Below are 27,089 nucleotides of genomic sequence, written 5' to 3' on the forward strand. Positions count from 1 at the left end.
TGCTTGTGCTAGTAGAAGGAAAGCAAACCATGCAGGCAGAAAAGTAGTCAAGGCGGGAAAGAAATCGTTTTCGTCATGTTTCCAGAGATCTCACCTCCCCTTCAAATCCCATATCAACCACGCGATAAGCAGAAAACGCCGAAGAAAGACACAAGTAGAACTCCCCCCCCCTTAACTTTGAAGTTAGATACGAACACCTCCCTCGCAACTTCGGATGAGACGAGAGAAGTCCATCCTCTGAACCTGAAATGGAAGTAGAAGCATCACTTACACCACCTCTTCTTCATCCCCAGCACCATCCTCTTCCTCAAAATCATCCTCATCATCCCCATCCCCAGCACCCCCGGAAGACAGATACGACGACGACGACGAAAAAGAAGTCGTATTCTTACCCACCGCCATGTGCGCAGCACCAGCACCAACAGCCTGCCCCTTCCCCAGCTTCACCCTCTCCAACTCCTTCCACTTCTTCACCAACGTCGCCGCCGGGAACTTCCTCCCATGGCCACTAGTACTCTCCATCTGCTCCGCAATCATCCGCCACTTCTCCTGCGCGAACTTGGTCTCGACGGCCTCCTTCGTGCGCCGGAATAGTTCTTCCTGAACGTTTACGTAGCAAGTCAGCATAAGCATACCCCCAATAACGTTTTCTTTTTCTGAGGAAGTGTGGGTGTGGGTGTGGGGCAAGGGGGCGGCGTACATCCTCCGGACTCATCTTCGAGAAATTCGCCTTCATGGCATTGTAGCGCATGCGCAGCGTCGACGCGCCCACGGTCAGCTGGGTGATGTTCTTCCAGGCGGTGTTGATGTCGCGCCAGGTGCTTTGCCCGTCGTCGCGCATGGTGAGGATGAGGCGGTCGGCTGGGGTGGCGGTTGCGAGGCTGGTGGGGATCGGGGGGAGTTTGGTTTTGGGGGATTTGCTGGGCGTGGGTGTTGTTGGTTCCTCTCTTGCTGCTGCTGCTGCTGCTGGGGTTTTGGTGGGGGTTTGTTTTTTGGGGATGGTGGTGTTGGATGGCTGCTGCTTCTTGGGGGTGGATTTGGACTTAGCCTTGGGGTTGGATTTGGTTTTGGGCGTGGGCTTGGGCTTGGGCTTGGACTTTGAGGTTGTGGAGCTTGTGCTTGTGAGGTTCTCGTCCTCGTCCTCGTCCTCGTCCTCTTCTTCCTGCTTGTATTCTTCGCTGGAGTCGGTGGGTGGGGATGAGGAGGAGGAGAGGGAGGAGAGGGATGCCGAGGGCTCGGTTTTGGGTTTCTTGGGCGCTGGCGCTGGCGCTGGCGCTCCTGGGCTGGGGGATGGAGAGCGGGATTGAATGCTGCGCTTGCGGGTGGTCTGGGTTTTTGGTTAGTGAGGTTTCTCGTCGTTTCTGGTTTCTCGTGTCTGTGGGATTTGTGCTGAGGTGCTTGGTTGGTTGTCATCGTGACGAGGGCTCGGGTTTCATGGTAATGGTCATGTCACGGCCATAGTCATGGTGGTATTGAACGTTGCAGAACACTTACGCCAACACTCGCCTCACTCTTGTCCACGCTTCTCCGGTTGATGGGCGTAAACCCAGACGAGGGGGACGAACCCTCCTGGTCCGGGGGAGGTGACTCGGTCTCGGTCTTCATCGTGGTGTCTGTGTCTTGTTTGCGTGGCGAACTCGCTGAGTGTCTTGGTGTGGTGGTTGGGTTCTTAGGCGAAGAGATGTTGATGGGATGAAAAGAGAGTGGTTGAGTGGGAGGTGAGTGTGTGGTTGTGGGAGTGTGTGGGAATGGATTCAGGGTTTAAACTCGGCGAACAGGCAATAAGGGCTTTCTGTCACTTTTCAACTGAGAATTCACTCTTGGGGGTCCTTAGGCTGGGTGGGTGTGGGTGTGGGTGTGGGCTTCTCTCATTCACATGGCTCATCTTTCACTGGCTTCTCTCTTCTTAGTCACGACCCTCGTCGCTGGGGACGATATCTGGTTTTTGCAGGTGATGGTCGGTCACTCGGGTCCTGAGGGAGGGGATTTGAGTGTTACGTGGGCTGGGTAGAGGGACTCGGCTTAAGGGGCAGTTGCTTCAGGGAGATGGGGTGTTTACATTGCTTGTATGCTGGGGCTTGGGTTGGGATCATATTCATGGTTTACTTGTTGTGGGATCATGACATCCGTCGCGGAGGATGAATGTTTTCTGGCATCGTTGATGGTCATTTGATCCCAAGGAAAGCTATGTAAGGGTTACATGTGCTAGGAGGCATTTGACTCAAGGTCAGTCGCCATAGTGAGGATGGAGTATCTACATTGCTTGTATGTTGGACCGTGGGTTGAGGTGGTTTAAACCCACAACTCATGGATTCATTCGATCTGGATAGGAGATATTTGACTTGACAAGGGTGTTGCTGTAGTGGAGATGGAGTACCACATTGCTTGTATGTTGGAGCGTGGGTTGAGCTGGTCTCGAAACCAAAATTCATGGGTCCACTCTGCATGAATCTTGGAAGTCGCCGCTGGGGATCGATATGTGCGTCGCTGATAACCGTGGTCATAGTGATGGATCTGAGTCAAGGTCGAGGGACATGAATGTGAGGTTCGAACCTTCAAACCCATACATATGCCGATTACTTTATATAAACAGTATATATTCGCTGTAGCTACCGACAAAATTGTCAAAATGAATAGCTGCCAGTAACCGGAGTAGTTGCTATATCAAATTATATGTCTGTATAGTAGGCAGTTTCCTGGCATGGCACCAGAAAAGCTCTTGTCGAGCTACTTACTACTGCAGTCAATTAGGGCTCTCCGTCCACCTTTATGCAGCATGAATCCTGCTGACTAGCTTTCTTCACAACTTCCTCCAATCTTACTATCTAGTTCAGTGGCACAGACGGCCTGGGGCTCTTCAGCTCCGCTCACCTCAGATCCAGTAGCTCATGGAGATCATTGGGGTCTCTTCTGGCACTGCAGCTCCAAGCGCTGCACGGACTGCAAGATGGCACGGTGCAGTGCAGGAGCAGTCCCAGTGTGGTTCACACCACCATCTGAGTCAATCAGTCAATCAGTCAGTCATCCTGGATGCTGCCTACCTGCCGGCTTGCGGCTGGAAATGATGCAGCTGTTGAGTGCTACCAGCCAGCCTTGCCTGCCTGTCAGTCTGTCAGTCTGTCCTCCGTGACTGAAAGGCACTTATAGTACGGAGTAGTAACTTCCTCCTTCCTCCTTCCCCATGATCCTGGTTCCAAATTGCTCCTGCTGATCATCTCGTTTCTTTTCTTTCCATTTTTTCTTTTTCATCTTCCCATCTTTGTTCACGGTGATATGAATTTCTTTTCCTTTTCCTTTCTTTTTTAGGTCCCTTAAATTGCATTGTCGCCTCACCTTTTTCCCACCCGGATCCTCTTGCACACCGCCAGAACGGGGAATTGAGCCAACCAACCTGACCTGAACAACCGAACCCTCTGTGAGTTCGCACGCAAGGCGGCCTTCTTAGGCATCAACCGCCCATCCCACGGGCCCTTCCCGGCCGGCCTGCCAGCCTGCCTGCCCTTTTGTTTGTTCGCTGGTCAGCTTCGTCCTTCTCGTTGTTTTCTTTTCCTACCTTCTTCCGCTCTCTTTCTCTCTCTCTCTCTCTCTCTCTCTCTCTCTCTCTCTCTCTCTCTCTCACGCCCTTGCTCTCTTGCTCTTCTTCTCTCTTCCACTTTCTTTTCCTCTTCCTCTTCCTCTTCCTCTTCCTCTCTCTCTCTCTCTCTCTCTCTCTCTCTCACTTATTCTCATTACAGCTACTCAGTATTTGCTTCTACTGACCTACTGACCCACTGACCCACTGACCCACACGAATAGTATAGATCATAATAGATCATAATACAACATCCTCAACATCCTCATCATGGCTGATAATTCAGGAAGTGCACCAACCAGCACCACTCAACATCACCATCATCCTCCACCCGATCCTCCGAATACTACTTCTCCCAGTGGTACTACCACCACCACTCCTCCTACCACGACCAGTCCCACTAATAAGCTGGACTGTGACCCGCCTGCGGAGACCAATGCGGGTAAAGCAGAGGCCAAGCCGCCAGTCCCCGCCCCCGAACCCGCCGCCAAAAAGACCGCGACGGTCTGTGCTAAACATACCCCCGCCGCCGCTTCCTCCGACTCTAAGAAGAAGCCCCGTCGCTCCACCAAAACCTCCTCCATTGTCACCCCAAGCGATGACAGCTCCTCTGCTGTCGACTCCGACAGCAACGACTCAGAATCCACCACCAACGATTCCGCCGCAGATAATGATGCCACCACTTCCTCCTCTAGCTCCTCTAGCTCCGACGAATCCAAGGTAGATCGCAAGCATCGTCGCAAGCGCGGCAAGGCCCGAGCCAAGAAAGCGCTGAAGAGCGGCGGTCGCAGGAAGAAGTCCACCCGCTCTCGCCAACAGTCGGACTCAGACTCGGATTCTTCATCCCAGGATGGCGAGGACACAGATTCCGATCTCGATGAGAAGACCCTGAAGAAGCTGGTCGCCAAGCTCAAGGCCAAGCGATCATCCAAGAAATCTCGCTCCAAGGAGGACTCGTCTGAGGATCAGCAAGATGACAACGAGGATGACGGCTCGGATGACCTGGCCTTGCTGTTGGCAAAGCAGAAGTTGGCTGCCTTGCGACTGAAGTTGTCTGATGGTCGCCGCAGTAAAGGACGCAGAAAGCGGGGGTCAACCGATGCAGATGGTTCAAAGGGGTCGTCACAGAAGTCCAAGGGCCGGAAGAAGGCCGCGTCTAAGATAGCTTTCAAGCGGGTGGATCAATGTACGTGCTGCTGCGACCCTTCCCCATTCATAGCAGGTGCTTTCCAGCAGCAAACTCACAGTTACGGTTGACTAACGGTTCGCTAATCTAGTATGGGACAATACGATCCATAACTACAAATTGACTGAGACGGTCGATGATCCTGGTGCCAGCGAGTGGGACCAATACCTCTTCACAGTACGCCGCAAATTCGACTGGGACAACAAGTATACGGAGACGGTGGTGGACCTCAAGAGCAAGTACATCCGCGATGCGCTGGCCAAGGTGATGGACGGAGTCAAGGGTATCAGTCTGGTACAGGAAACGGCGGTCGTCGATCCCAACATGCTCTTCCTGTACTTGGAGGAGACACGGCAATATATGCGCGAACTGCGACAGCTGGCCAAGACGGAAAGAAAGAAGAAGGCTCGCAAAGCAGCTCAACTCAAGGCCGCTCACCTGAAGGTGCTCGTCAAGTATCTGGATACCGACTATGCGGAAACCAAAAAGACCCTGTATCCTCTGCTCGACGCCAATATGATCACCTTCGACCTGCTGTGGGCCATCTTCAAGCCCAACACGATTGCCTATTCATCCACTTACGGGAATGTGGATGAGCCCCGTGCCTTCAAGATTGAGTACGCTACCAAAGAATCGTCCTTCATGAAAGGTCAGTGGTACAGCATCGAAGGGCGTTATCTGGAATATGACGGCAAGTCGTTCGGAATGGGCACGATGGCTGCGGAGGTCGAATCCTTCAAGGGCTCGCGGAAAATCACCAGTCTTGGCTGTTATCCGCTGAAATATCATCGCGAGGCGGAGGCAGTTAAGCTCAAGCTGATCGAGCGGGGCAAGAAGTTCGTGGCATTGCGTGGCATGAACTACCGCTTCCACAAGGGCATGGGTTTCTACAAGAAGAAGCGCTCTGTGATCAAAGTCAACATCAACGGTAGGGTCATGATTGACCCGGCTATTCATCGTCGCATCAATCCCAACTATCCTATCAGTACCGTTCGCCCCAAGGATCCGGATTACCTTGATGGGTCGGACGGAGACGGGAGCGATGATGGTTGCTGCTGTGGCGTGTCGGATTCGGATTCGGATCAGGGTTGCGGGCCATCGCGAGACTCTGACACTCCCAGAACACGCTATAAGGTGGTTCGAGACAAGGAGGGAAAGCCACACGTGGTTGAAGTGGAACTGGACGAGAACGGTAACGAGATACAGAAAGAGGACATTGACGAAGTGGATGACCCCTCCGAGCGGGATTTCACCGAGGAGGAGCTGCTGATCGCGAGCCCAGTAGTCCTGGGGTTCGCCTTTAGCGAGAAGCTGTGGCTAGAGTTCAGTATCTCTGGAGTCAGTGAGATTGAATGGAACGAGGAGGCTTTCAGTTCTCTGGTGCTGCCTGACAACCAGAAGTCGATTGTGAAGGCGCTGGTCGAGTCCCACACCTTCCGAGCTGCCCAAAACATCGATGATGTGATCCAGGGCAAGGGCAAGGGACTAGTCGCCGTACTTCACGGTCCTCCAGGGACAGGTAAGACGCTCACAGCAGAAGGCATCGCTGAACTGCTCAAGCGTCCTTTGTACATGGTCAGCGCAGGAGAATTGGGAACCGACTCGCGCACGCTGGAAGCCGAGCTCAACAAGATTTTGGATATTGCCCATTCCTGGGGTGCGGTCCTCCTGCTCGATGAGGCCGATATTTTCTTGGAGAAGCGCACCATCCAGGACATCCACCGCAATGCCCTGGTCAGCATCTTCCTCCGTCTCCTGGAGTACTTCCAAGGAATTCTGTTCCTGACGACTAACCGCGTGGAAACCTTCGACGATGCGTTTCAATCCCGCATCCACGTGGCGCTCCGCTACGGCGACCTCACCACCAAGGCCAAGCGCAGTGTCTGGAAGATGTTCTTGGAGAAAGTCCAGGCCATGGACGGTGTGCAGACTGCCACCTTCACCGACAAAGACTTTGATCTCCTTGCCCGCCACAACCTGAACGGACGCCAGGTAAGTCCATTGCTCTACTAGTTAGTCTCCATGTTACAACTACTGACACTTCTATCTTCCCTTCAGATAAAGAACTCCGTCCGCACAGCGCAAGCCCTGGCAGTCAACGAGCAGACTCCCCTCTCCATGGAGCATATCAAGCGGGTCCTTGCCGTGGCCGAAACATTCGACCAGGACCTCCGCGGTGGAACGGGATACCTGGACGCCATGAGAAGCTATACCTGAGGAGGCTGCTGCTACGTACACGGCAACGATGCCCTCCACCCCCACACTCTCATACCTTCTTGCGGCCGTTGGGTCCCTTGACTTGGCTCAGCAAGATCCTTTTCAACATTCACCTCAATCTCTCACGACTTGTGTTGACATCTCCACTCCTGATTCTGACGAATGCAACGATGACTAAGATAAAGAAGAGCAAATTGGCGTTTGGAAAGAAATACCTCCCCTCGAGCATGTTGTGCAAATCTTGATTTTGTGTTGTTCTCTTGGTATGAATGGGGAGGAAGAAATCTCAAGATGGATGAGAGCTTGATGATCATGCAATTTTCCGACGAAGTCATGAACGACACGCGCGCGCATCGCCTAGTTATCCTTGGTCCGGAGTCGATTTGAAGTTCTTTTTTTTTCTGATGAGCCATGATGGAAATGACGATTTGATTTTGATTTCGATATTCTCTTTGCGAGTGTGCATGCATGTATTCATTTGATCTGTCTTGAGCATTGATCTATTGCCTGCTTTTGACGTAATGCAGTGTTCCATCTCCCGTTGTACTCTCCGAATCGGGAGGTGATGCTAGACAGTTGTGCTGCTGGTATGAAAGGCTTTGAATCTACTTCGTACACTACCGCAATACGTGCTCAGTCTTACAGCATGCAGGATTCCCATCAATGTCATAAGAGTAGTATCATTAACATAGATTTTGGTCTGTATTGAGAAACGGGAAAATACACGTCATGGTCCATTTTCCCCCCATCACAGTCCCCCTCGAGGCGTCGGGACACACAAAGGAAAACCCGATGACCCATGCTTCCATGGTGCTGCAGCAACATTCCTCCGATATAAAAGCCATGGGCGGGTTAGGATATTTAGCGTGACAGGGGAGAAAGAAGAATGACTAGACTGTTATACAAGGAGGAACGTGGCTGCAGAAAAGAGGTTTTTTGGTTCATATCATTCCAGATGAGAGAATTAGATCATTTAAGGGTTAGCCTTAACGAAGTCACGGCCTAAAGTGATACTCCGTTAGCACCTGGGTCGCAAGACTAGGTCGATCATGAATTAAACTTACCCTTCTGGATGTTCTTCTTGAGGTCACCGAGGGCGGTCTCGACGAGCTTCTGCTCGTACTCGTTGACGGGGCCGACGGGGTTGATCTTCTCAACACCGTTGGGGCCGAGCTCGACGAGGGAGGCGAAGTAGTCAACACCCTGGTCCTTGTAGAGAGGGGAGTCGACGAAGGTGGGCTCAACGATGCCCTTCTCGCCCTGGGAGGCACGGAGGAGGGACTCGGCGAAGCGAGCACCGGCCATGGCCATGGAGAGGGTGGCGGAGCCGGCACCGTCCTTGGCCTTGACGACCTCGTCACCACCGAACTGGATGCGGTTGACGAGCTCGTCGCGGGTGGTACCCTCGATCTCGGGGTGGTTGGACTGGGAGAGGAGGGGGACGATGGTCACACCGGAGTGACCACCGACAACAGGGACGGCCTCGCCGGCGGGGTCGGTCTTCTTGACCTGGGAGATGAAGCGGGAGGCACGGACCACGTCGAGGGTGGTGACACCGAAGAGACGCTTGGGGTTGTAGACACCCTTGGACTTGAAGACCTCGGCAACGATGGGGACGGTGGAGTTGACCTGGTAAGATGAGGATGAACGATTTAGCTCGAGTCCTATGGCCGATCTACAGGGGCTGGGTGAATCGAGGAGGGGTCAATGCATACGGGGTTGGAGATAACGAGGATGTTGGCCTCGGGGGAAGCCTCAGCAGCAGCCTTGGCAAGGTCGCGGACGATGGAGGCGTTGGTGTTGAACAGGTCTGCGATGATGCTATCAGTTTTGTTTTTTTTTTTTTTGTGCCCTGGATTTGTTGGGCTCGAGGCTTCAGCGCATACCGTCACGGGTCATGCCGGGCTTGCGGGGAACACCGGCAGGGATGAGGACGACCTCGGAGCCCTTCAGGGCATCACGGAGGCCAGAGGCAGTGGGCTCGTAGCCGGTGACGGTGCTGTTGGTGTTGATGTGGCTCAGATCAGCGGCGACACCTGCAATGGATGATGGTCAGTCTTGATCTTGTTCTGAGTCGATGGTCGAGATGGAATTGATGCCGTGTTGACCGGGAGCTGAGGTGTGCGACATACCAGGTCCACCGCGGATATCGTAGAGAGCAAGCTCAGTGACACGGGGGTTGAGCTTGAGGAGGAGGGAGAGAGGCTGGCCAATACCACCAGCGGCACCGAGGACGGCAACTTTGGAAAGCTACAGCTCGCAATTGAGATGATTAGTTCCGGTGGTCATGATAGAGCCGAGGCTGCAAGCCATCAAGGTTTGTTTTTCTTTTCTTATTATTTTTTTAAAGCTTACCTGGCTGGAAGAAGCGGAGAAGCTACGCTTCTGGAAAAGGTTGAAGGACTGACGAGCAGCGAACATCTTGACTGTGAGGGGTGGGGGGAAGACAGAAGAATAATCTATCTGGGTTATACAAGAGGAATGAGAAGATGGGGAAAGAAAGGAAGGAGGAGAGACGGAGAAGAAGGAAGAAGAAGAAGAGACGGACGGGAGGGCGGCGTCGGTGAGAGTAGACGGAACGGGAAAGGGTTTTGGTTTGGTTTGGTTTTGGGGGGGGGAAATCCGGGTGGGTTCAGGTTGGAGCGGCTAAAAGGAACCCAACAATACTAGGTAATGAATGCTTGCCGGATCCGATGCTCATGCCAGCCACCAACAACAAGGAGGAGAATTCCCCAGTCTGCCTCCATCCTTGATACAGTACTTTAAGTATTCCGTATTCTTCCTTGAATTGAATTCTATCTGTACTCTGTCCATTTGTTCCGAGAGCCAAGGATCAATACAATTGCTGCTTTGTTGCCTTCCAAGTTGCCCCGTGCTCCATCCTACTCCGGCTTAGCCGACGTGATGCCAGCCTTGGATGTTGCGCTCGTCGACGCGATTCCATCCGGCTTCTCCACTTATCGCGCTAGTAATTCAACTCTGGACTCCAAAATGCCATCTGATAATCTCGCGATCATCTCTGGTATACAAAAGTACAAAAGTACATGCCTTCGTTTCCCAAGGAGAGAAAGAAAGAAAGAAAAAATAGAAAAAAGAAAGAAAGAACAAAAGAAAAAAGAGGAGCTATTGATATCTCAACCAATACAGTGCCCAACGCCGGCGCTTGCCAAATGAACCCTCAAGTAACACAAAAGCAAAAAAAGAACAGTGCCCCCAGATGGCAGCAGGAAGTACATCTCAATTCCTCTACAAAGGGCTTCCTACCTCAGAAAGTGTAGTACCGCCCAGCAGAAGAGGAAGAAGATGAGCACCCCGGCCCAGAAAATCCACTTGTCCTGCTTCGCCCGCCGCTCCACCTTGCGAATCGTCTCCCCACTGACCCCCAACGTGTTCGCAACACTGTAAAGTCGACGCTGCGTGCCCTTGAGCACCTCGCGCTGTTGCCCCAAATCCGCCAGGACGGCGCGACCCCGATCGAGGAACTCATCCAGCTGCGTACCGGTATTGGCGAGGAAGCTCTGCTCGCGCAGCGCATGAGTCTCGCGGGTGTAGTCGGCCGCGCCGCCGCCAAATCCCAGGCCCGATCGGGCCGAGGACGGGTTGCCGAACGGGGATGGGTTGGGCAGAGAGGATTGCGCGTAGGGGTTTTCGGGGGTGGCGGTGTTGTGTGGGCGTCGGCCGAGGAGCTCGTTGCGGTTCGTTACGGATTGCTGCATTGAGAAAAGAGGTGGTTAGCAACGGTCGGCCCAGCAAACGTGTATGTAGAGTAGGGTCGAGGGATGCGCTTACTGCATCTTCTCGTTCTTTGCGCAGTCGCTCAAAGTGTAGCCGGTAGTCTGCAAGCTCGGTGCGGAAGTTCTTCACTCGCTCAAAGGCTTTCTCTTGCTTCTCCGGGATCAACTCTTTCTTCGACAGGGCCGAGTAGTCATCGATGGTGCGGGATAGTGATGCCAGCGAGGCCGCAATTTGACCTGTCGGTTCAGCAAGTTAGCCCGGAATTTCCGCATTGAGAAATAATCCCATCTAGCGAAAGAATCGCACCTTGTAGCGCGGCGGACGATGTGGCCGGCGACTGGGAGAATGTGTCCAGATCGCGGCGGATAGCAGAAGACTGCTTCAAGGCGGAATTGAAAAGAGAGTTCTGTTCGATGGAATCAGCAAAGGCATTTCCCTTTCTCCCGAGGCAGTACTGGAGGACGGCGTTCGTCTTGACCTGACGTGGTGAGGGTCATACCATCTTTTCTTGCGGTGTGTCCGATGTCGTATACAGAGGCTAGTACAACGATGTGCGGCGCAACAACAAACACTTGAGCCCTGTACAAGCGATGTGGAAAGAACCTTTCGCAGTGATGAAAGCAGTATATGACAGTGCACTTGCTTGAATGAGCCGTGCGAGAGCAGCGACGTGTCCTGAAGAAATACCGAGTAGGCGTTTCAATGATGCTAATAATAATGATGCTAGCCAAGGCCACATGTTCTTGCAGAGGCCACGATTCTGACACGGCTGACCGCCTCCCGCCAATGCAAGTCCATGCATGTCCAACCGACATCGATCGTCCATTCTCGAACTTTAATTTTCCAGCAGGCTCGCAACTGGTCTTACGTGTCTATCAACGACTGGACCCTGTCAAGCTAATCCTGAAATCTAATTCACTTTTCTGACATCGTTCAGAATCTACTCTAAACATCGCAGCGAGCATGGGATTACCGAAAGCTAAGCGGAGAAGAGCATATGGATGAGATTGAGATGGAATTAGCTAAATCTCGACCGAGCACAAACGCCTGGACATCATGAAAAACGCCATGTATCCTCGAATCCGTGCGGTATATGGAACTATAAACAAACCACACAGGAGAAACCAAAAGAAACATCAGGATATCAAGTTATCAAACCACGCAAGACAAGTACTTGAGTTTTCGTTTTCCCCATCTATTTAGGAGGGTACTTGTTCTGCAAAAGCCACCTGATCGATCACGTTAGCGACGACACACCAAGCAAAAATAAAGCGGCGTATAGCCAAAAGATCGACTTACTTGCTGACAAAGTAGTCGACGGCACCGACCGCGCCCACGATTCCGGACCACAATCCGACGAGCTGCCATGACAGCTTACCCTGCGCGTGCTTCTTGTATGCGCCGAAGCCCAGACCCGCGCCGGTCAGGGCCAGGATGACCGCATTTCCGAGGTAGACGGGGTTGCTCTTGTTGCGGCGCACGCTGTTGGCCTTGGCTTTGGCCTCGGCCTTGGCCTTGGCCTTCGCCTTCTCGATCCGTTCGCGCTCAGCGATGGCCTCCTGCTCCTCGCGCTCTATCCGCTCGGCCTGCGTCGTGGTCTTGACCTCCTGGTTGAGGAAATCGGCGTCCACGGACTGCACGTGGGGGGAGTCGACGTCGATCAGGGAGGCGGTGCTCTCGGATTCATCCCGGTACACCCGGTTAATATCGGGAGCGCGACTGTAAAGCTCGGGTTAGCTTGGTCTGTTGAGCTGGGTGTTTGGATTGCTCGTAGTCGATGCACTTACGCCTGGAAACATTGTCAGTACATTTAGTGATCAACACAGTTGCGCTGGAACAGCGACAACGGAACGGACGAAGAATAGCACATACCTCCTCGGGGGACTGCTTGGGACCCTTGGCTGCGGCTTCTGCGTAAGACATGATGACCGGTGGTGTGTCACGAGAGTGGTTGCGTGATAAGGTGGTAGGGATCTGCGATGTCATGCGTTAGTATTGCCTGTCAATGAAGAAAGGTGGGAGTGCTGCCATGATAGGTCAAAGCACAGCAAATAGGAGTCGAGACGCACAGGTTGTAGATGCGAAGCAATTCAGAGTGAGTAAAGTACTACAGAGAAAGAATTCTCGAGTAAAGTTTCAGGGGGTGGGAATGGGCAGCCGGAAGGTATTTATGGGTTGGTTGCAGCCATGGCTGGGAGGGGGGTGGGAATGACATCACGTCATAGACGGACCTCATGCGACAGCGCCCGCTGCCAAGGCCCGGTCGGTGATCTCGCCCATGGCTGGCGTCTGCGCTTTTGCGCTTCTGTGTGTTTGATGTTTCCGAGGCTACCTGCCGCTTCGTTTTACCTTGCTCACGCGAATTGGCACAGCTAATCGAGGAGGACAGATCGGCTCCAGCAGTCGGCCTTTCTTTCAATTTCATACACATCTGCATGCCTAACACCACCAAGTCTACTGTTTTGAACCACACTAAGAACTAAACATAGGAAATGCATTGTAAGGGTTATGAAACTGTGCTGGGAGGGGGCCATCTTGGTCTAGGGGATGTGGAAAGATTCAGATGGTTTTAATACATATTACAACAACATCAAAGGGAAAGGTAACTCCGATCGTAGCTAACTAAAATACTGGGCCGGTCGGACTTCCCGCTCGCGGGAAAGAGCTTACAACAGAAGCTCAAGGGGGTTCTCAACAACCTTCTTCAACTCCTTGATCCACTCAGCACCAACGGCACCATCGACAACCTTGTGGTCGAAGCTACCGGTGACGACGATCTGGTCATCCCACTCAACAGCGGTACCCTCGGCGGTCTCAACGGGGACGGCAACCTTGCGGGTGGTGCCAACAGCCAGAATACCGGCCTGAGGGGGGTTGATGACGGCGGTGAATCTCTCGACGGCAGCGTTCATGCCCATGTTGCTGATGGTGAAAGTACCACCCTGGTACTCCTCGGGCTTGAGCTTGTTGTCACGAGCACGCTTGCCGAGATCCTTGATCTGGTTAGAGATGCTGGACAGGCCAAGACCCTGGACGTTCTTGACAACAGGGGTGATAAGGCCGTTGGGGGTGGCGACGGCAACGCTGATGTCGGCGGTGTTGTGCTGGCGGATGACAACCTGGCCGTTCTCCTCACGCCAGCTGGAGTTGACAGCGGGCACCTTCAGGAGGGCAGCAGCGCAAGCCTTGACGAGGAAGTCGTTGACGGAAAGCTTGTACTTGCCGTCGGCGGAGGCGTTGAGAGCCTGGCGGAGCTTGAGAAGCTTGGTCACGGACAGAGTAGTGGAGACAAAGTAGTGGGGGTTCTCGCGCATCGACTGCTGAAGGCGAGAAGCAATGGTCTTGCGCATGGAGGTAAGGGGGATGTCCTCGTAGGTGGCAGCGGCGGTGGCGGCAACGGAAGGCTGGTACTTCTCAACGTCCTCCTTGGTGATCTGGCCACCACGTCCAGTGCCCTTGAGAGCCTTGATGGGCACACCCTTCTCAAGAGCAAGGGCCTTAGCAGCGGGGCTAATGTTAGCCTCACGGTCCAGAGCGGGCTGGAGCTTCTCACCCGAGGTCTCAGGCTCGATGGCAGCGGGCTGAGGCTCAGGGGTGGAAGAAGCGGGGGCAGCCTCTTCCTTGGACTCGGACTTGCTCTCCGCAGCACCAGCAGCGGGCTTCTCGCTACCGGCATCCTCCAGGGTGAAGCTCTCGAAAGCCGAGACGTCGGTACCCTCCTCGACCAGCACGGCGATAGGCTAATGCGCGGTTAGCAACGGCCTCGACACGAACCGGATTCTACCGGTGGCAAAGAGAGCATAGGAAATCACGTACAGAGCCAACAGCAACGTCCTTCTCACCAGTCTCCGACAGAACCTTGGCCAAGACACCCTCTTCTTGGAACTCAAAGTCCATCTGGGCCTTGTCGGTCTCAATCTCCACCAAAACATCACCAGGCTGGAGAGCATCACCAGCCTTCTTCTGCCAGGCACCGATGTTACCGGCGTTCATAGTCGGCGACAGAGCGGGCATGCTGATGATGGTGTGAGGGGGGAAGGCTGTTGAGTCCTACTTGTCAGTTTTCGATGAAGCCACATAACGGAGCGACAAGAATCAACAAAAGATGGTAAGCGGGCATACACTTGGAGGCATAGTAGCGGGAGAGGGCGGATAGGGAGGGCAATTGAGATCTGTAGAAAGAGAAGGTGTGATTAGTGGCCGTTTTGAAGCTCATTCGGGTCGAAGTAACATACTGAGCAAGATCCTTGAATCTGTGAACGGTCTGCGGCCGCCTCAGAGAAAGGGCGCCTTTGGAGAGAAACATGGCGCTGGGGGTGCGCATCCGGACAGCAGAGGCAACCATGGCGCCCAAGTGCTATGAAAAGGTCGAGAAATGAGCCCGCGACGGGAGGGAATGAGAGAAGGAGGATGGAAGAGAGCCTAGAGACTGGTCTGGCAGATGAAAGGGCCCGTATCGAAGAGTTGAGGACTGCAGCTCCAGGAACTTTTCTGTTGAGGCTACCGGTGAGACCGTCCGGAGTGATTATCGCCGGCCGCCCCGAGACAGCTTAGCTAAGCAGCCCACCGCGGTTGTGGCTCACTACGTCGCCCGTACGGTATCTCCGTCGTCCGCGGGAGTGAACACGCTGCAATTCCACCGGAACTGCTTGATGTCTTGTTAGTAAACGAAAGGTTGGGCTGGCGTTTCTTTTCCACCTGCAGTTTCTTTTTCCCGTCCCTCCTTTAGTCCCATGTGGACCCCTTTTCTATCAATCTTCAACCACTCCGACCGGAGTCTTGCATAAATGGCGGAAGTCGAAAACGGCTCTGTCAATGAGCCCGCCCAAACATCCCCGGTTGTGCCGCAGGCAGACAACAAGGATGCGGCTGCTGCTGCTGCTGTATTGACACAGTCGGACGACGACTCCGTCCCTCACGACAAACCAACCCTGCCCGCTGAATCGGAGCGTCAACAGATCGGTACAAATCAACCCGAAGAAAATATCCAGTCATCTACCGAGCCAGAGTTCACTGCAAACACAGAGTCAGCCGACCAAATCGCAACTCCGACAGAGGCCGCCGTACCCCAGGATCCCGATGTCCAACATGACTCTGAATCAAATCTGAAGGTCGAAGCTCCCGAGAGTCAGCCTGAATATTCCGCTACCAATGTCGAGAAGGAAGCCCCCTCCGAAAGACACGATGTGGCTTCGATACCTCCCCGCGATGAGCTTGGCCCGGATACAAGAATGCGCTCGGACTCGAGGTCCACCACTGCCACAGTTGCGACGCACCGCTCTGTGACACTCAGCTCTACCGTCTTTATAGTCAGTGCCTTGGATGCAATCGGTGCTTCCAAGGAGGCCCGCAGGAGCAAACAATTGGAGGATGCCGTCAAAAGCGCGCTCAGCAATGTCAAACAGTCCGACGGCCAGCCGATTGACCCTGAGGTCATATTCCGTCCGCTCCAGCTCGCCACCAAATCATTCAGCATCCCTCTACAGGTCACTGCGCTTGACTGTATCGGAAAGTTGATCACCTACTCCTACTTTGCATTTCCGTCGGCCCATGAGAGCAAGACCTCCGAGAACGAAGCTACTCCGGAGCAGCCCCCCTTGATCGAGCGAGCCATTGATGCGATATGCGAATGCTTCGAGAATGAGGCTACACCAGTTGAAATCCAACAGCAGATCATCAAGTCCCTTTTGGCGGCAGTCCTCAATGACAAGATTGTGGTACACGGAGCGGGTCTCCTCAAAGCTGTTCGCCAGATTTACAACATCTTCATTTACTCCAAGTCGTCGCAAGAGCAGCAGATAGCCCAGGGCTCGTTGACGCAGATGGTCAGCACTGTTTTTGATAGAGTCAACGTAAGACTTGAGCTGAAGGAGCTGCGGTTACGTGAAGGTGATAAAGGGCACGGTAGCTCTTCGGACAATGTTACGCTGGAGGCCGCCGACGCTCCTCAAGAGGATGAACATGTGCATGACGAAGTTCATGAAGCAAGCTCAGACCACCCTGTCTCGAAAGAGCCAGGGGAGAAGCTCACTCTGCAAAGCTTCGAATCGAACAAGGAGGTGACCACAGTCAACGATAATGCGCCAACCATGGTCACCCGCGCCAGGAATCAGAGGCCGGCCCGATCTTCTTCGGGGACCTTCACCGAAGAGAGCGACAGCACCGCAGATGATGATGAAGATGAAATCTACGTCAAGGATGCTTTCCTCGTGTTCAGGGCTCTTTGCAAGCTGAGTCACAAGAATCTGAACCACGATCAACAGCAGGACCTCAAATCTCAGAACATGAGATCGAAGCTGCTATCCTTGCATCTGATTCATTACCTCCTTAATAACCAAGCCAATGCTTTTGCGTCTCCGCTCTTGACAATTAAGAACAGCTCAACTAGCTCGGGCACTTCTGATGCAATGACATTTCTGCAAGCCGTCAAACCTCATCTCTGCCTGAGCCTTAGTCGGAATGGGTCAAGCTCGGTACCCAGAGTTTACGAGGTGTGCTGTGAGATTTTTTGGCTCATGCTGAAACACATGAGAGTGATGATGAAGGTCGGTGGGCTTCTTAGCACCGTTCAACTACAATAAGCTAACTCGAAACAGAAAGAACTTGAGGTTTTCCTGAAGGAGATTTATTTGACCATTCTGGAAAAGCGCAATTCGCCCGCTTTCCAAAAGCAATACTTCATGGAGGTTCTCGAGCGATTGGCCGGTGACCCACGCGCTCTGGTTGAGATCTACCTCAATTATGACTGTGACAGAACAGCATTAGAGAATATTTTTCAAAAGTATGTGCCCGCTGCTCCATTATCCAGTGGATGAACACGTCTGACATGTGATTAAAACAGTATCATCGAGCAGCTGTCGCGTTATGCGAGCATTCCTGTTACGGTCACCCATGCTCAACAGCAGCAATATCAGGAACACCATGTCAAAGTCTCATCCGTGGGAAGTGACTGGCATCAACGTGGAAGCTTCCCCCCTTCGTTGACCACTGCCAATGTAGCCAACGTCCCACAACCAAGTCTACAAAATGTGCCGCCCGAGTATACGCAGAAGAACCAGGCGGTCGTATGCTTGGTTGAAATTCTGCAGTCATTGGACAACTGGGCCTCACAACGTCTAGTCGACCAGTCCGCATCTATACCTCACTCGTCCTCTCAGAAATCGATCGATAATCCCAGAGATTCGATTGATATGAACACCGCATCGTTTCTCTCTTCCCCACGGATTGAGGGTATCGAGGGTATCACAACTCCGGTGGCGGAAGACGATCCAAGCCAAATTGAAAAGGTCAAACAAAGAAAGACCGCGTTCACCAACGCAGTTCAGCAGTTCAATTTTAAGGCCAAGCGCGGAATCAAACTTTTTATTCAGGAGGGTTTCGTGCGCTCCAGCTCACCCGAAGATATTGCTGCCTTCTTGTACCGGAATGACCGCTTGGACAAGGCCATGTTAGGAGAATATCTCGGTGAAGGAGATGCGGAGAACATTGCTATCATGCATGCCTTTGTTGACCAGATGGACTTCTCTAAGCGACGATTTGTTGACGCTCTTCGTCAATTTCTGCAGAATTTTCGTCTACCGGGAGAGGCGCAAAAGATTGATCGCTTCATGCTGAAGTTTGCTGAGCGCTACGTAACTCAAAACCCTAATGCTTTTGCCAATGCGGATACTGCCTATGTTCTTGCCTACAGTGTCATTATGCTGAACACCGACCAGCACAGTGCAAAGATTAAGGGTCGTCGTATGAACAAGGAGGACTTCATCAAAAACAATCGGGGCATTAATGACAATCAGGATCTTCCTGACGAGTATCTATGCTCCATCTTTGACGAGATTGCACAAAACGAGATTGTACTGGATACTGAACGGGAACATGCCGCAAACCTTGGTATTCCTACTTCTGCGCCGGCCGGTCTGGCCACCAGAGCTGGACAGGTCTTTGCAACAGTTGGGAGGGATATTCAAGGCGAGAAGTATGCGCAGGCTTCCGAAGAGATGGCCAACAAGACCGAGCAGCTTTACCGCAGCTTGATCCGGGCGCAGCGCAAGACAGCGGTCAAGGAGGCACTTTCTCGCTTCATCCCGGCGACTTCAGTTCGCCATGTTGGCTCCATGTTCAATGTCACCTGGATGTCATTTCTGTCTGGCCTATCTGCCCCAATGCAAGATACACAGTACCTAGAACTGATCAGGCTTTGCATGGAGGGAATGAAGCTGGCCATCCGTATCAGCTGTGCTTTCGAATTGGAGACACCTCGGGTTGCGTTCGTGACAGCGCTTGCCAAGTTCACGAACCTGGGTAATGTCAGGGAAATGGTAGCGAAGAACGTTGAGGCACTCAAGGCACTGCTTGATGTTGCTTTGTCCGAGGGCAATCATCTCAAGGGTTCTTGGAGAGAAATCCTCACATGCGTCAGTCAGCTTGACCGACTCCAGCTCCTCACTGATGGGGTGGATGAAGGTTCTCTGCCAGATGTCTCTCGAGCTCGTATTGTGCCTCAACCGTCCTCTGATGGCTCCCGGAAGTCTATGCAGGCAGCGAGACGCCCTCGTCCTCGGTCAGTGAACGGACCTTCTGCCTTCCGCACCGAGGTTGCCATGGAAAGTCGCTCTGTCGAGATGATTAGGGGAGTTGATCGCATTTTCACTAACACTGCCAACCTTTCACATGAGGCCATCATCGACTTCATTCGGGCATTGAGTGAGGTCAGCTGGCAAGAGATTCAATCGTCTGGGCAGACTGACTCTCCCAGAACTTACAGTTTGCAAAAGCTGGTAGAGATCAGTTACTACAACATGACCCGAGTAAGGATCGAATGGTCTAAGATCTGGGAGGTCCTTGGGCAACACTTCAACCAAGTAGGTTGCCATTCAAACACGACAGTGGTTTTCTTTGCTCTTGATTCGCTTCGCCAATTGTCAATGCGTTTTATGGAGATTGAGGAACTGCCGGGTTTCAAGTTCCAGAAAGACTTCCTGAAGCCGTTCGAACATGTCATGGCGAACAGCAGCGCTGTGACTGTCAAAGACATGATTCTCCGCTGCCTCATTCAGATGATCCAAGCACGTGGTGACAACATCCGCTCCGGTTGGAAGACGATGTTTGGTGTTTTCACAGTCGCTGCTCGGGAGCCCTACGAAGGCATTGTGAACATGGCTTTCGAGCATGTTACTCAGATTTACAATACTCGCTTCGGCGTCGTCATAACACAGGGTGCTTTCCCTGACCTCGTTGTCTGTCTGACAGAGTTCTCCAAGAACTCTAGATTCCAGAAGAAGTCACTGCAAGCGATTGAAACCCTCAAGTCAACCGTTTCAAAGATGCTGAGAACGCCAGAATGCCCGCTTTCTCATCGCGGAACTTCATCGGAGGGCGCCCACGAGGACGCCACCAACCTGACGCAACAACTTACCCGCCAGTCGAAGGAAGAGCAGTTCTGGTACCCGATCTTGATTGCCTTCCAGGACGTCCTCATGACCGGTGATGACCTCGAGGTCCGCTCGCAGGCATTGACCTACCTCTTTGAGACTCTCATCCGGCACGGCGGCGAATTTCCGCAAGAGTTCTGGGATGTGCTTTGGCGACAACTTCTCTACCCGATCTTTGTAGTGCTGCAGTCTAAATCCGAGATGTCTAAAGTACCAAACCACGAGGAGCTGTCGGTTTGGCTATCGACAACAATGATCCAGGCTCTAAGGAACATGATCACGCTGTTCACACACTACTTTGATGCGCTAGAATATATGCTCGATCGCATTCTTGAACTTCTGACGCTCTGCATCTGTCAAGAAAATGACACAATCGCCAGGATCGGCAGTAACTGCTTGCAGCAGTTGATACTGCAAAACGTCACGAAGTTCAAGCAGGAGCACTGGAACAAGGTAGTTGGTGCCTTTGTCGAGCTGTTCACAAAGACCACGGCCTACGACTTGTTTACCGCCGCGGCCTCCATCACTTCCAAGCCCTCCTCCACCCAAGCCAAACCCGCAAACGGTGAGACGGCGACCGGCGAAGACAGCGCAAACGAATCAGCTGAGACATCATCGGTCCAAGAGAACAGCAGTTTCGACCCGTCCAAGATCAACGGAGCACAGAACGTTGCTTCGGAGCACGAGGAGGGAGACATGCCCACGGCTTCCGAAGCCGCACTGGAAGACTATCGGCCTCAAACAGAGGCACAGCAACAACCCGCTGCGGTCACTGTTGCACGACGTCGGTTCTTCAATCGGATCATCACCAACTGCGTCCTGCAGCTGCTCATGATCGAGACAGTCCACGAGTTATTTTCCAATGACAAGGTCTACTCCCAGATCCCCAGTAACGAGCTCCTCCGGCTCATGGGCCTACTGAAGAAGAGCTACCAATTCGCCAAGAAGTTCAATGAGGACAAGGAATTGCGGATGCAGCTTTGGCGTCAGGGATTCATGAAGCAGCCTCCGAACTTGCTCAAGCAAGAAAGCGGTAGTGCCGCCACTTACGTTCACATCCTGTTCCGCATGTACCATGATGAGAGAGACGAGAGGAAGAGCAGCCGTGCGGAGACCGAAGCCGCTCTCATCCCGTAAGTTGCTCCTTTAAAGCCTTTTTCGCACAAAATCAACCGTGCAAGACTAATACTCAATTAAATTCAGACTATGCGCGGATATCATTCGCAGCTTCGTCCTTCTGGACGAAGATTCGCAGCATCGGAACGTCCTCGCCTGGCGCCCGGTCGTGGTGGATGTCATCGAGAGCTATACCAACTTCGCCTCAGAAGGGTTCAACAAACACATCGAGACCTTCTACCCCTTGGCCGTCGACCTGCTGGGCCGCGACATGAATCCGGAGGTCCGTCTCGCCGTGCAATCCCTCTTCCGCCGTGTCGGCGAGGTCAAGCTGGGTCTGCCACCTCGCCCGCAATCGCCGGCGAGTCATCGAAACTCCGTCACCAGCCAGTTGTCCCGCAAACATAGCAGCGGGCGCTGAGTTCATGCCTGCACTGTCAGGAGTTTCTCCTTTCGCCCACAACTGGACCATCTGTCTTGATACTGCTCTGTGTGTCTGTGCTATCTTTCTCCTCCCTTCTTCTCCTCTTTCTTCTTCTTCTTCTCTTCTTGGATATCCTCGCCTTTCATGAATGGGAAGGCCTCGCTTTTGTTCTGGAAGGTTTGTCTGGTGTATTAGACTTAAGTTTTCCATCATAGCCTTCGTCTTTGTTCTTTAAACCCCGGTCATCTCGCGCTCCTCGTTTCTCTCGAACTTTTGTTATCATTATCCTTCATATCTTGTGCAAGCGGGCTCTTTATATATGTATGTACAAAATACCATCTTTCATGGAAGCGTTGCAGGGGTTTATTCTCGGTTCTGTTGCCCGTCGCCCACTCTCGCTGCGAGACTGCTCTTTTCAGGCGTGGCTCTGAATAGAGTAGAGGTCCTGAGTTGGGACATGTATGGACCATAGTAAACCTAGTTCACTCACCTCAGCTTGATGAAGATCCTCGTGCGTTTGCCTCATGTCGCATAGTTCGCACAAAAACCGGTTGACATCAGATGCTTCGAGTACTGCCTGTACTGTAGTACTCACCGAATCCCCATAGATTATGTATGTCCCCAGTGTTCAATTCCCGGCCGCTTTCGCCCGAATCTCCTTCAAGGGGGGGATTTCCCCGGAGGCATAGAAGGCTAGAAGGCCCTCCATATCCCGCTCCTCCATCTCCACGAGGTCCTCCAAGCTCCACGACTCACAAACACCCGACATCCTGCCCATTATAGAATCCGTCAGCCCCAGCTCACAAGGTCACCCCTTTTTCTCTTCACATTGCTTGCACTTGAAAACAAACACAACCGGAAAGAGAAGGGTCGGGGGGCCAAACATACCACTTCATCCGCTTCGGCCCCTCCTCGACGTTGGGCGCGGTCTCGCGCAACTTCCTCCGCAGCAAGCCGACGTTCTCGATGGCGGCGCCCATGTTGCCCGGCAGCGTGGCGGCGATCTTTTTGCGGACGATGCTGGCCAGCCGGGGGCCGTTGCCGTTGGTGCTGACCATGATCTGGAGGGGCCCGTCGCGGTGCATACTCCCGAAGTAAAAGTCGCATTCGGGGGGGACGTCGGCGATGTTGGCGGGGATGCGCTTCTCCTTGCAGAGCTGCCAGACGCGCGTCGAGGCCGCGGGGTCGTCGATGGCGCACAGCACCATGTCGGCGGTGTCGAGGTCGTGGGGCTCGAAGGTCCGGTCGACGTGCGTCACTTGGCCCTGGGCCACCCGGTAGGCGACCTCCTCGTTCAGGCCGGCCGCGGGGCACACGACCGTCACTCGGGCGTCGGCGTTGAGGGCGTGGAGGATGCGACCGGCTGCGACCTTTTATTTTGGATGGATCGGGGAGAATGGTTAGTCTCTGTGTGACTGTGTCGAGGGGCAGGGGGGGTTCTGTGTGTATGCTGGAATTAAGAGATGGAGTATATATATATTCGCATCGGCGATAAGAGAGAGGGATGGGGGGTAGCTTTACTAACCTCTCCCCCACCGACTACTAGGATATGTTTATTCTTTGCTTGCCAGGCAATGATTAGGGAGCCTCCTCCCTGGACCTCGGGGAATTTTTGCGCCATTGCGATTCTTGTGAATGTAGACAGAATCGGATTGATGGTGGTGGTGGTGGTGGTGGTGGTGTGGTTGTGTCATAGGCAAGTTTTCCTATCGGCCATCGCCTATCGATTATCATCAGCCCGAGGAAGCATTCGGAACCAAAACATAATCCCGTGACCTTCCGCCTGCCGTTTTCTGCCCACTTCCCAAACTGCAAAAAAATACGAATTTTACCCACCGCGGCCCTTTTTTTTCTCCCATTCTTTTTCTCCCTCTTTTCTTTTCCTCTTCTCTTTCTTTCTTTCCTTCCCCTTCCCCTCCTCCCCTCCTCCCCTCAAATCCCCCTCCCCCAATCCCCCACTCCTTGCTTTCTGGGCCGGTAATCTTGAAATGATTCCACCGCCCACGTTGGCTATTCATTCCTATTATTACCGGTCCATGCCTTCTCAGTCTTAAGTCAAGTACCAAGATGCGGGGAGTACAAATCTTCTCGGGAACATCCCACCCTTCCCTGGCGGAGACCATCTGTGAGCGACTAGGCACCCAGCCGGCTCGAGCCAACCTCGGGAAATTCAGCAATGGCGAGACCAGAGTAGACATCGGCGTCTCCGTGCGGAACCAAGATGTCTACATCGTGCAGAGCGGCAGTGGAAAGATTAATGACAGTGTGATGGAGCTGTTGATTATGATCTCTGCCTGCAAGGGTGGTTCCGCCAAATCTATCACAGGTACGTTGGATCTTCCCCTCACCCTGCTTCACTCTCTCGGTGTGTACAATGGCTGACTTGTCTGTTTCATCCTGCAGCGGTCATGCCGTATGGTCCTGTTTAAGCTCATTCCTGCGCATCTGATACTGACTCAAACGAGGTACTTCCCGTACTCTCGCCAATCCAAGAAGAAGAGCCACCGTGGCGCCATCACTGCCCGCATGTTGGCCAACCTCCTCTCGGTTGCTGGAGTGGACCATGTGATCACCCTGGATCTACATGTGAGTCTTCAATGGCCGTTGGGGACCATCTACCATACCGCCTTCGACTGGAGTTCTTACCAAGGTGTGATGAATCTAGGCATCGCAAATGCAAGGTTTCTTCGGCAAGCCCGTGGACAACCTGTTCGCCGAACCCTTCATCGCTCGATGGATTCGCATGAACGTCCCTAGCTGGAGAGAAGCGGTGGTTGTGAGCAAGAATGCTGGTGGCACCAAGCGTGTCACCTCGCTTGCCGATACCCTGAAGCTCAACTTCGGTATCGTCACGACTGATAGACGGCGTCCCAAGGTCCCAATGTCGATGACGGACAGCACCGTCTTCTTTGACTCGATTGAGGAAGAGAGCACGACCTCGTCGAAAGATCAAGATCCTTTCGCTCTGCACATCCACAGCGCAGCTAGTGACAATGGTCAGGCTGAAGAGTCGCGTGAGGAGTCCAGCACCAACATGGAATCGCTCGTCGCGGCCAACCTGTTGCGCCCCGAGACCCCGACCGGCGCTCGCCGTCCGTCGGAGTTGGAAGCGGCACACGAGTACACCGATGTTCGTGTCCAGGACGTCATCACCGGCCGACTGGTTCAGGGTCACCTGGTGGATGATGACTATCCTTCTACCGGTCCCACTTCTGTACCTGCTTCGGGCGAAACAACCCCAGGTCAGAATGCGAGCGGCGAACCTTCGGAGGCGGTTCCCGAGTCGATGATCAACTCTCTCATCTCGACCACCCCTTCCCTTCCCGGCGACCACGCGCTAGGCGGCTCATTCGATGCTGCCGAGTCCTCCGACGAGGAGGGTAGCGTGGGGCGTCACGCTGAGCAAGAGAAGACCATCACTCTTGTCGGTGACGTGCGCAACCGGACCGTCTTCATCGTCGATGACATGATTGACAAGAGCGGATCTTGGGTCGCCGCTGCTGAGACAGTCGTGAAGAAGGGTGGTGCGAAGAAGGTCTACTGCATTGCAACTCACGGTCTCTTTGGGGATGAATCCCTGGAGCAGATGGAGGCATGCGAGGCCATCGACCACATTGTCGTTACAAACACATTCCCCATCGCTCCCCAAGTCGCGAAGAAGTCGAAGAAGTTGATTGTCATTGACATCTCAAGCCTCTTAGCCGAGAGCATTAGACGCCATCACTATGGCGAAAGGTTAGTTCCTATCATTCTACAGTCTCAATTTTAAAGTGTTTGCTAACGGCTGCCATAGCGTTTCGGCTTTGTTTCATCTAAATGATTAGACCTCCCGACTATTGAGTCCCATTCTCAATGGATCCTCTTTGAACGCAATCCTACTATTCCCTACACTCCCATACCTCCATGTCCCGAGCGTAAGCGAGTTGTTTTGGGGCAAGATGATGACTAAAGATAGTGATGACGAGTGCCTTGATGATTTTCTCAGCGAATGGCTCTTTTTCTTTTCATCTTGCCGTGTTGATGCTTCTGCATGCACGCAAGTCCAATTTTGTGGTGATACACGGCAGGTTAATCTCTACTGTTATCAGCATCTAAGCACTGAATGATACCATTGACCATTTGCGCATCCCATATCCTGCTTGGGCGGAATCGCAGCTGCAGGGGGGTCGGTGACATGATCACTCCCACAAAGCACGGGAAGATGCGCCGCGAGTCCCAATTTTGCAGACAGATGCCTTGTTTCCCTGTCAATTCGGACCAAGTGTATGTTGCTTTCCCCATCGGTGCGTTTCATATCCACCATCTGTCTTCCGTAGGGCGGTTGGTATGTCGATCCATTCGATCACAACAACCTGTCAATCCAAAAACCAGCGATGCAGTCCACTCTGGGTACTGCAGGGGCGGCCTGTTGGAAAGGAGAGTAATTCTCCGGACCTGAGTTCACAGGATCGTTCTTAACGGAGCGTTGGGAGAGCAAACTACCGGTCCTGCGCGGTCTTCTATGACCTTCCGAGCCGTCTGGCTCGGTGGGAAGCAGTCGTACTGCGCTGGACCGGTCGAGGAGTGAAGGCACCACTTTCTTTGGGGGCATCTGCCCCCATGACTTTTTAGTCGGTGGAAATGGTGCAAGAGAACATCTCGGACACTATCTTCATGTCAGAGTAGCCTGTAAACAAACCCCAATTTAGCTGAATATCACCGATTTCCAAACCATCTTGTTCGCAGAGTGTCCTGATCCGATTGGAGCTCCTGTTCCTGCATTGTGTGGATGTTATCGTATGTCAGATTGAGCATTCGCGATCGATTGCAGACTAAATTTGACCTCGAGCGACTACGAAGTAGGTTCAGAGACATCCGATTCTCCTTTGGCGCGCTCGGTGAGCGATGCAGTTTTCCTTTTTGCCAGGGATCAAGTCGAAATCTTCCGACCCGTGTTGCTATCCTAAGACGACTCGGAAAAAGTCACGGCAGTGCAGGATTAGCGGCGTGCAGCTTGCCAGCCGGCATGGAATGAATCAGCTTCCGACCGAGTTGCCAATTTGTTGTCAAAAGCGAGGATGGCGGTGTGTATGAGCCCGCGGGCTGATTGCAAGATTGGTCCGTTTGCTATGTGAAGCTGGACGGGGCCGAACAGAAAGCAGCCCCTTTCATTTCTCCTGAATCAACCTTTTTCATATGCACGTTACTAGTTGACCAAGCGAAATACATGTTCGAATCGGATGGTGAACAACGGATCCGGGGCAAAATTGCTTTCCGCCTTAGAAACGAGTCTCTAGTCTACGCGTAGAGGTGAGATTGCGACTTATCCGGAGAAGGATGGAGGGGTGTGATGATAAAATCTGGCCAAGCCCTACATGCATCACAATGACCATGGCAAGAGAATGCCCTTGTTCTAGGCCCGGTCGAGCGGCA

General features: G+C 53.1%; 10 protein-coding genes across 10 annotated transcripts; 4 read left to right on the forward strand and 6 right to left on the reverse strand.

The window, feature by feature from the left end:
* Positions 1-112: 112 nt before the first annotated feature.
* BO72DRAFT_514669 (uncharacterized protein) lies at positions 113-1,605 on the reverse strand (the record flags this gene model as incomplete). Its single annotated transcript, XM_040949526.1, has 3 exons — positions 113-600; positions 701-1,327; positions 1,495-1,605. 3 exons carry the CDS (start codon positions 1,603-1,605, stop codon positions 268-270), a joined length of 1,071 nt encoding a protein of 356 aa, XP_040799007.1. The 3' UTR covers positions 113-267.
* A 1,881-nt stretch (positions 1,606-3,486) lies between these two features.
* On the forward strand, positions 3,487-4,926 carry BO72DRAFT_184192 (uncharacterized protein). The gene is made up of 3 exons (XM_040939486.1): positions 3,487-4,302; positions 4,721-4,757; positions 4,849-4,926. The coding sequence occupies exons 1-2, from the start codon at positions 3,842-3,844 to the stop codon at positions 4,734-4,736; spliced, it is 477 nt and encodes a 158-aa protein (XP_040799008.1). The 5' UTR covers positions 3,487-3,841; the 3' UTR covers positions 4,737-4,757; positions 4,849-4,926.
* Positions 4,927-7,035, forward strand: BO72DRAFT_184226 (ATP-binding protein). Its single transcript, XM_040939487.1, has 2 exons — positions 4,927-6,749; positions 6,822-7,035. The coding sequence occupies exons 1-2, from the start codon at positions 5,025-5,027 to the stop codon at positions 6,972-6,974; spliced, it is 1,878 nt and encodes a 625-aa protein (XP_040799009.1). The 5' UTR covers positions 4,927-5,024; the 3' UTR covers positions 6,975-7,035.
* A 584-nt stretch (positions 7,036-7,619) lies between these two features.
* BO72DRAFT_408928 (malate dehydrogenase) lies at positions 7,620-9,680 on the reverse strand. The gene is made up of 6 exons (XM_040942392.1): positions 9,330-9,680; positions 9,107-9,224; positions 8,861-9,010; positions 8,690-8,784; positions 8,039-8,603; positions 7,620-7,976 (listed from the first exon to the last, which is right to left on the reverse strand). Exons 1-6 carry the CDS (start codon positions 9,393-9,395, stop codon positions 7,948-7,950), a joined length of 1,023 nt encoding a protein of 340 aa, XP_040799010.1. The 5' UTR covers positions 9,396-9,680; the 3' UTR covers positions 7,620-7,947.
* Positions 9,681-9,793: 113 nt separating this feature from the next.
* Positions 9,794-11,406, reverse strand: BO72DRAFT_433845 (golgi SNAP receptor complex member 2 family protein). The gene is made up of 4 exons (XM_040943221.1): positions 11,209-11,406; positions 11,016-11,115; positions 10,764-10,945; positions 9,794-10,684 (listed from the first exon to the last, which is right to left on the reverse strand). The coding sequence occupies exons 1-4, from the start codon at positions 11,209-11,211 to the stop codon at positions 10,235-10,237; spliced, it is 735 nt and encodes a 244-aa protein (XP_040799011.1). The 5' UTR covers positions 11,212-11,406; the 3' UTR covers positions 9,794-10,234.
* Positions 11,407-11,695: 289 nt separating this feature from the next.
* BO72DRAFT_450092 (uncharacterized protein) lies at positions 11,696-12,683 on the reverse strand. Its single transcript, XM_040945172.1, has 4 exons — positions 12,582-12,683; positions 12,497-12,498; positions 12,009-12,428; positions 11,696-11,938 (listed from the first exon to the last, which is right to left on the reverse strand). Exons 1-4 carry the CDS (start codon positions 12,630-12,632, stop codon positions 11,905-11,907), a joined length of 507 nt encoding a protein of 168 aa, XP_040799012.1. The 5' UTR covers positions 12,633-12,683; the 3' UTR covers positions 11,696-11,904.
* A 428-nt stretch (positions 12,684-13,111) lies between these two features.
* Positions 13,112-15,037, reverse strand: BO72DRAFT_487746 (putative pyruvate dehydrogenase complex, dihydrolipoamide acetyltransferase component). Its single transcript, XM_040947996.1, has 4 exons — positions 14,945-15,037; positions 14,832-14,881; positions 14,526-14,749; positions 13,112-14,449 (listed from the first exon to the last, which is right to left on the reverse strand). Exons 1-4 carry the CDS (start codon positions 15,031-15,033, stop codon positions 13,376-13,378), a joined length of 1,437 nt encoding a protein of 478 aa, XP_040799013.1. The 5' UTR covers positions 15,034-15,037; the 3' UTR covers positions 13,112-13,375.
* A 250-nt stretch (positions 15,038-15,287) lies between these two features.
* Positions 15,288-22,147, forward strand: BO72DRAFT_529639 (Arf family guanine nucleotide exchange factor SEC7). Its single transcript, XM_040950251.1, has 4 exons — positions 15,288-17,254; positions 17,306-17,490; positions 17,551-21,270; positions 21,341-22,147. The coding sequence occupies exons 1-4, from the start codon at positions 15,497-15,499 to the stop codon at positions 21,672-21,674; spliced, it is 5,997 nt and encodes a 1,998-aa protein (XP_040799014.1). The 5' UTR covers positions 15,288-15,496; the 3' UTR covers positions 21,675-22,147.
* On the reverse strand, positions 21,968-23,330 carry BO72DRAFT_450097 (bifunctional precorrin-2 dehydrogenase/sirohydrochlorin ferrochelatase MET8). The gene is made up of 3 exons (XM_040945173.1): positions 23,203-23,330; positions 22,566-23,047; positions 21,968-22,447 (listed from the first exon to the last, which is right to left on the reverse strand). The coding sequence occupies exons 1-3, from the start codon at positions 23,296-23,298 to the stop codon at positions 22,306-22,308; spliced, it is 720 nt and encodes a 239-aa protein (XP_040799015.1). The 5' UTR covers positions 23,299-23,330; the 3' UTR covers positions 21,968-22,305.
* A 414-nt stretch (positions 23,331-23,744) lies between these two features.
* On the forward strand, positions 23,745-25,501 carry BO72DRAFT_498471 (ribose phosphate diphosphokinase subunit PRS1; the record flags this gene model as incomplete). The annotated part of the gene is made up of 5 exons (XM_040948777.1): positions 23,745-24,003; positions 24,081-24,090; positions 24,143-24,263; positions 24,343-25,412; positions 25,471-25,501. The coding sequence occupies 5 exons, from the start codon at positions 23,745-23,747 to the stop codon at positions 25,499-25,501; spliced, it is 1,491 nt and encodes a 496-aa protein (XP_040799016.1).
* Positions 25,502-27,089: the final 1,588 nt, after the last annotated feature.

Source organism: Aspergillus fijiensis, assembly GCF_003184825.1.
Source record: "Aspergillus fijiensis CBS 313.89 unplaced genomic scaffold BO72scaffold_42, whole genome shotgun sequence".
NCBI classification, from domain to species: domain Eukaryota; kingdom Fungi; phylum Ascomycota; class Eurotiomycetes; order Eurotiales; family Aspergillaceae; genus Aspergillus; species Aspergillus fijiensis.

Coding starts and splice junctions, on each gene's coding strand:
- BO72DRAFT_529639 (XM_040950251.1), top strand. CDS start 15,497: ATGGCGGAAGTCGAAAACGGCTCTGTCAATGAGCCCGCCCAAACATCC. Junction 17,491..17,550: donor TTAGAGAATATTTTTCAAAA/GTATGTGCCCGC, acceptor TGATTAAAACAG/TATCATCGAGCAGCTGTCGC. Junction 21,271..21,340: donor ACCGAAGCCGCTCTCATCCC/GTAAGTTGCTCC, acceptor AATTAAATTCAG/ACTATGCGCGGATATCATTC.
- BO72DRAFT_408928 (XM_040942392.1), bottom strand. CDS start 9,395: ATGTTCGCTGCTCGTCAGTCCTTCAACCTTTTCCAGAAGCGTAGCTTC. Junction 9,011..9,106: donor CGATATCCGCGGTGGACCTG/GTATGTCGCACA, acceptor CATCCATTGCAG/GTGTCGCCGCTGATCTGAGC. Junction 8,785..8,860: donor GCCCGGCATGACCCGTGACG/GTATGCGCTGAA, acceptor GCATCATCGCAG/ACCTGTTCAACACCAACGCC.
- BO72DRAFT_450097 (XM_040945173.1), bottom strand. CDS start 23,298: ATGGCGCAAAAATTCCCCGAGGTCCAGGGAGGAGGCTCCCTAATCATT. Junction 23,048..23,202: donor TAGTAGTCGGTGGGGGAGAG/GTTAGTAAAGCT, acceptor CCAAAATAAAAG/GTCGCAGCCGGTCGCATCCT. Junction 22,448..22,565: donor GGGCCGAAGCGGATGAAGTG/GTATGTTTGGCC, acceptor TATAATGGGCAG/GATGTCGGGTGTTTGTGAGT.
- BO72DRAFT_184226 (XM_040939487.1), top strand. CDS start 5,025: ATGGACGGAGTCAAGGGTATCAGTCTGGTACAGGAAACGGCGGTCGTC. Junction 6,750..6,821: donor ACAACCTGAACGGACGCCAG/GTAAGTCCATTG, acceptor CTTCAGATAAAG/AACTCCGTCCGCACAGCGCA.
- BO72DRAFT_450092 (XM_040945172.1), bottom strand. CDS start 12,632: ATGTCTTACGCAGAAGCCGCAGCCAAGGGTCCCAAGCAGTCCCCCGAG. Junction 11,939..12,008: donor GTCGACTACTTTGTCAGCAA/GTAAGTCGATCT, acceptor GTGATCGATCAG/GTGGCTTTTGCAGAACAAGT.
- BO72DRAFT_184192 (XM_040939486.1), top strand. CDS start 3,842: ATGGCTGATAATTCAGGAAGTGCACCAACCAGCACCACTCAACATCAC.
- BO72DRAFT_487746 (XM_040947996.1), bottom strand. CDS start 15,033: ATGCGCACCCCCAGCGCCATGTTTCTCTCCAAAGGCGCCCTTTCTCTG. Junction 14,750..14,831: donor CCGCTACTATGCCTCCAAGT/GTATGCCCGCTT, acceptor AGGACTCAACAG/CCTTCCCCCCTCACACCATC. Junction 14,450..14,525: donor AGGACGTTGCTGTTGGCTCT/GTACGTGATTTC, acceptor ACCGCGCATTAG/CCTATCGCCGTGCTGGTCGA.
- BO72DRAFT_433845 (XM_040943221.1), bottom strand. Junction 10,946..11,015: donor ATCGTCCGCCGCGCTACAAG/GTGCGATTCTTT, acceptor CTGAACCGACAG/GTCAAATTGCGGCCTCGCTG. Junction 10,685..10,763: donor GCAAAGAACGAGAAGATGCA/GTAAGCGCATCC, acceptor TTCTCAATGCAG/CAATCCGTAACGAACCGCAA.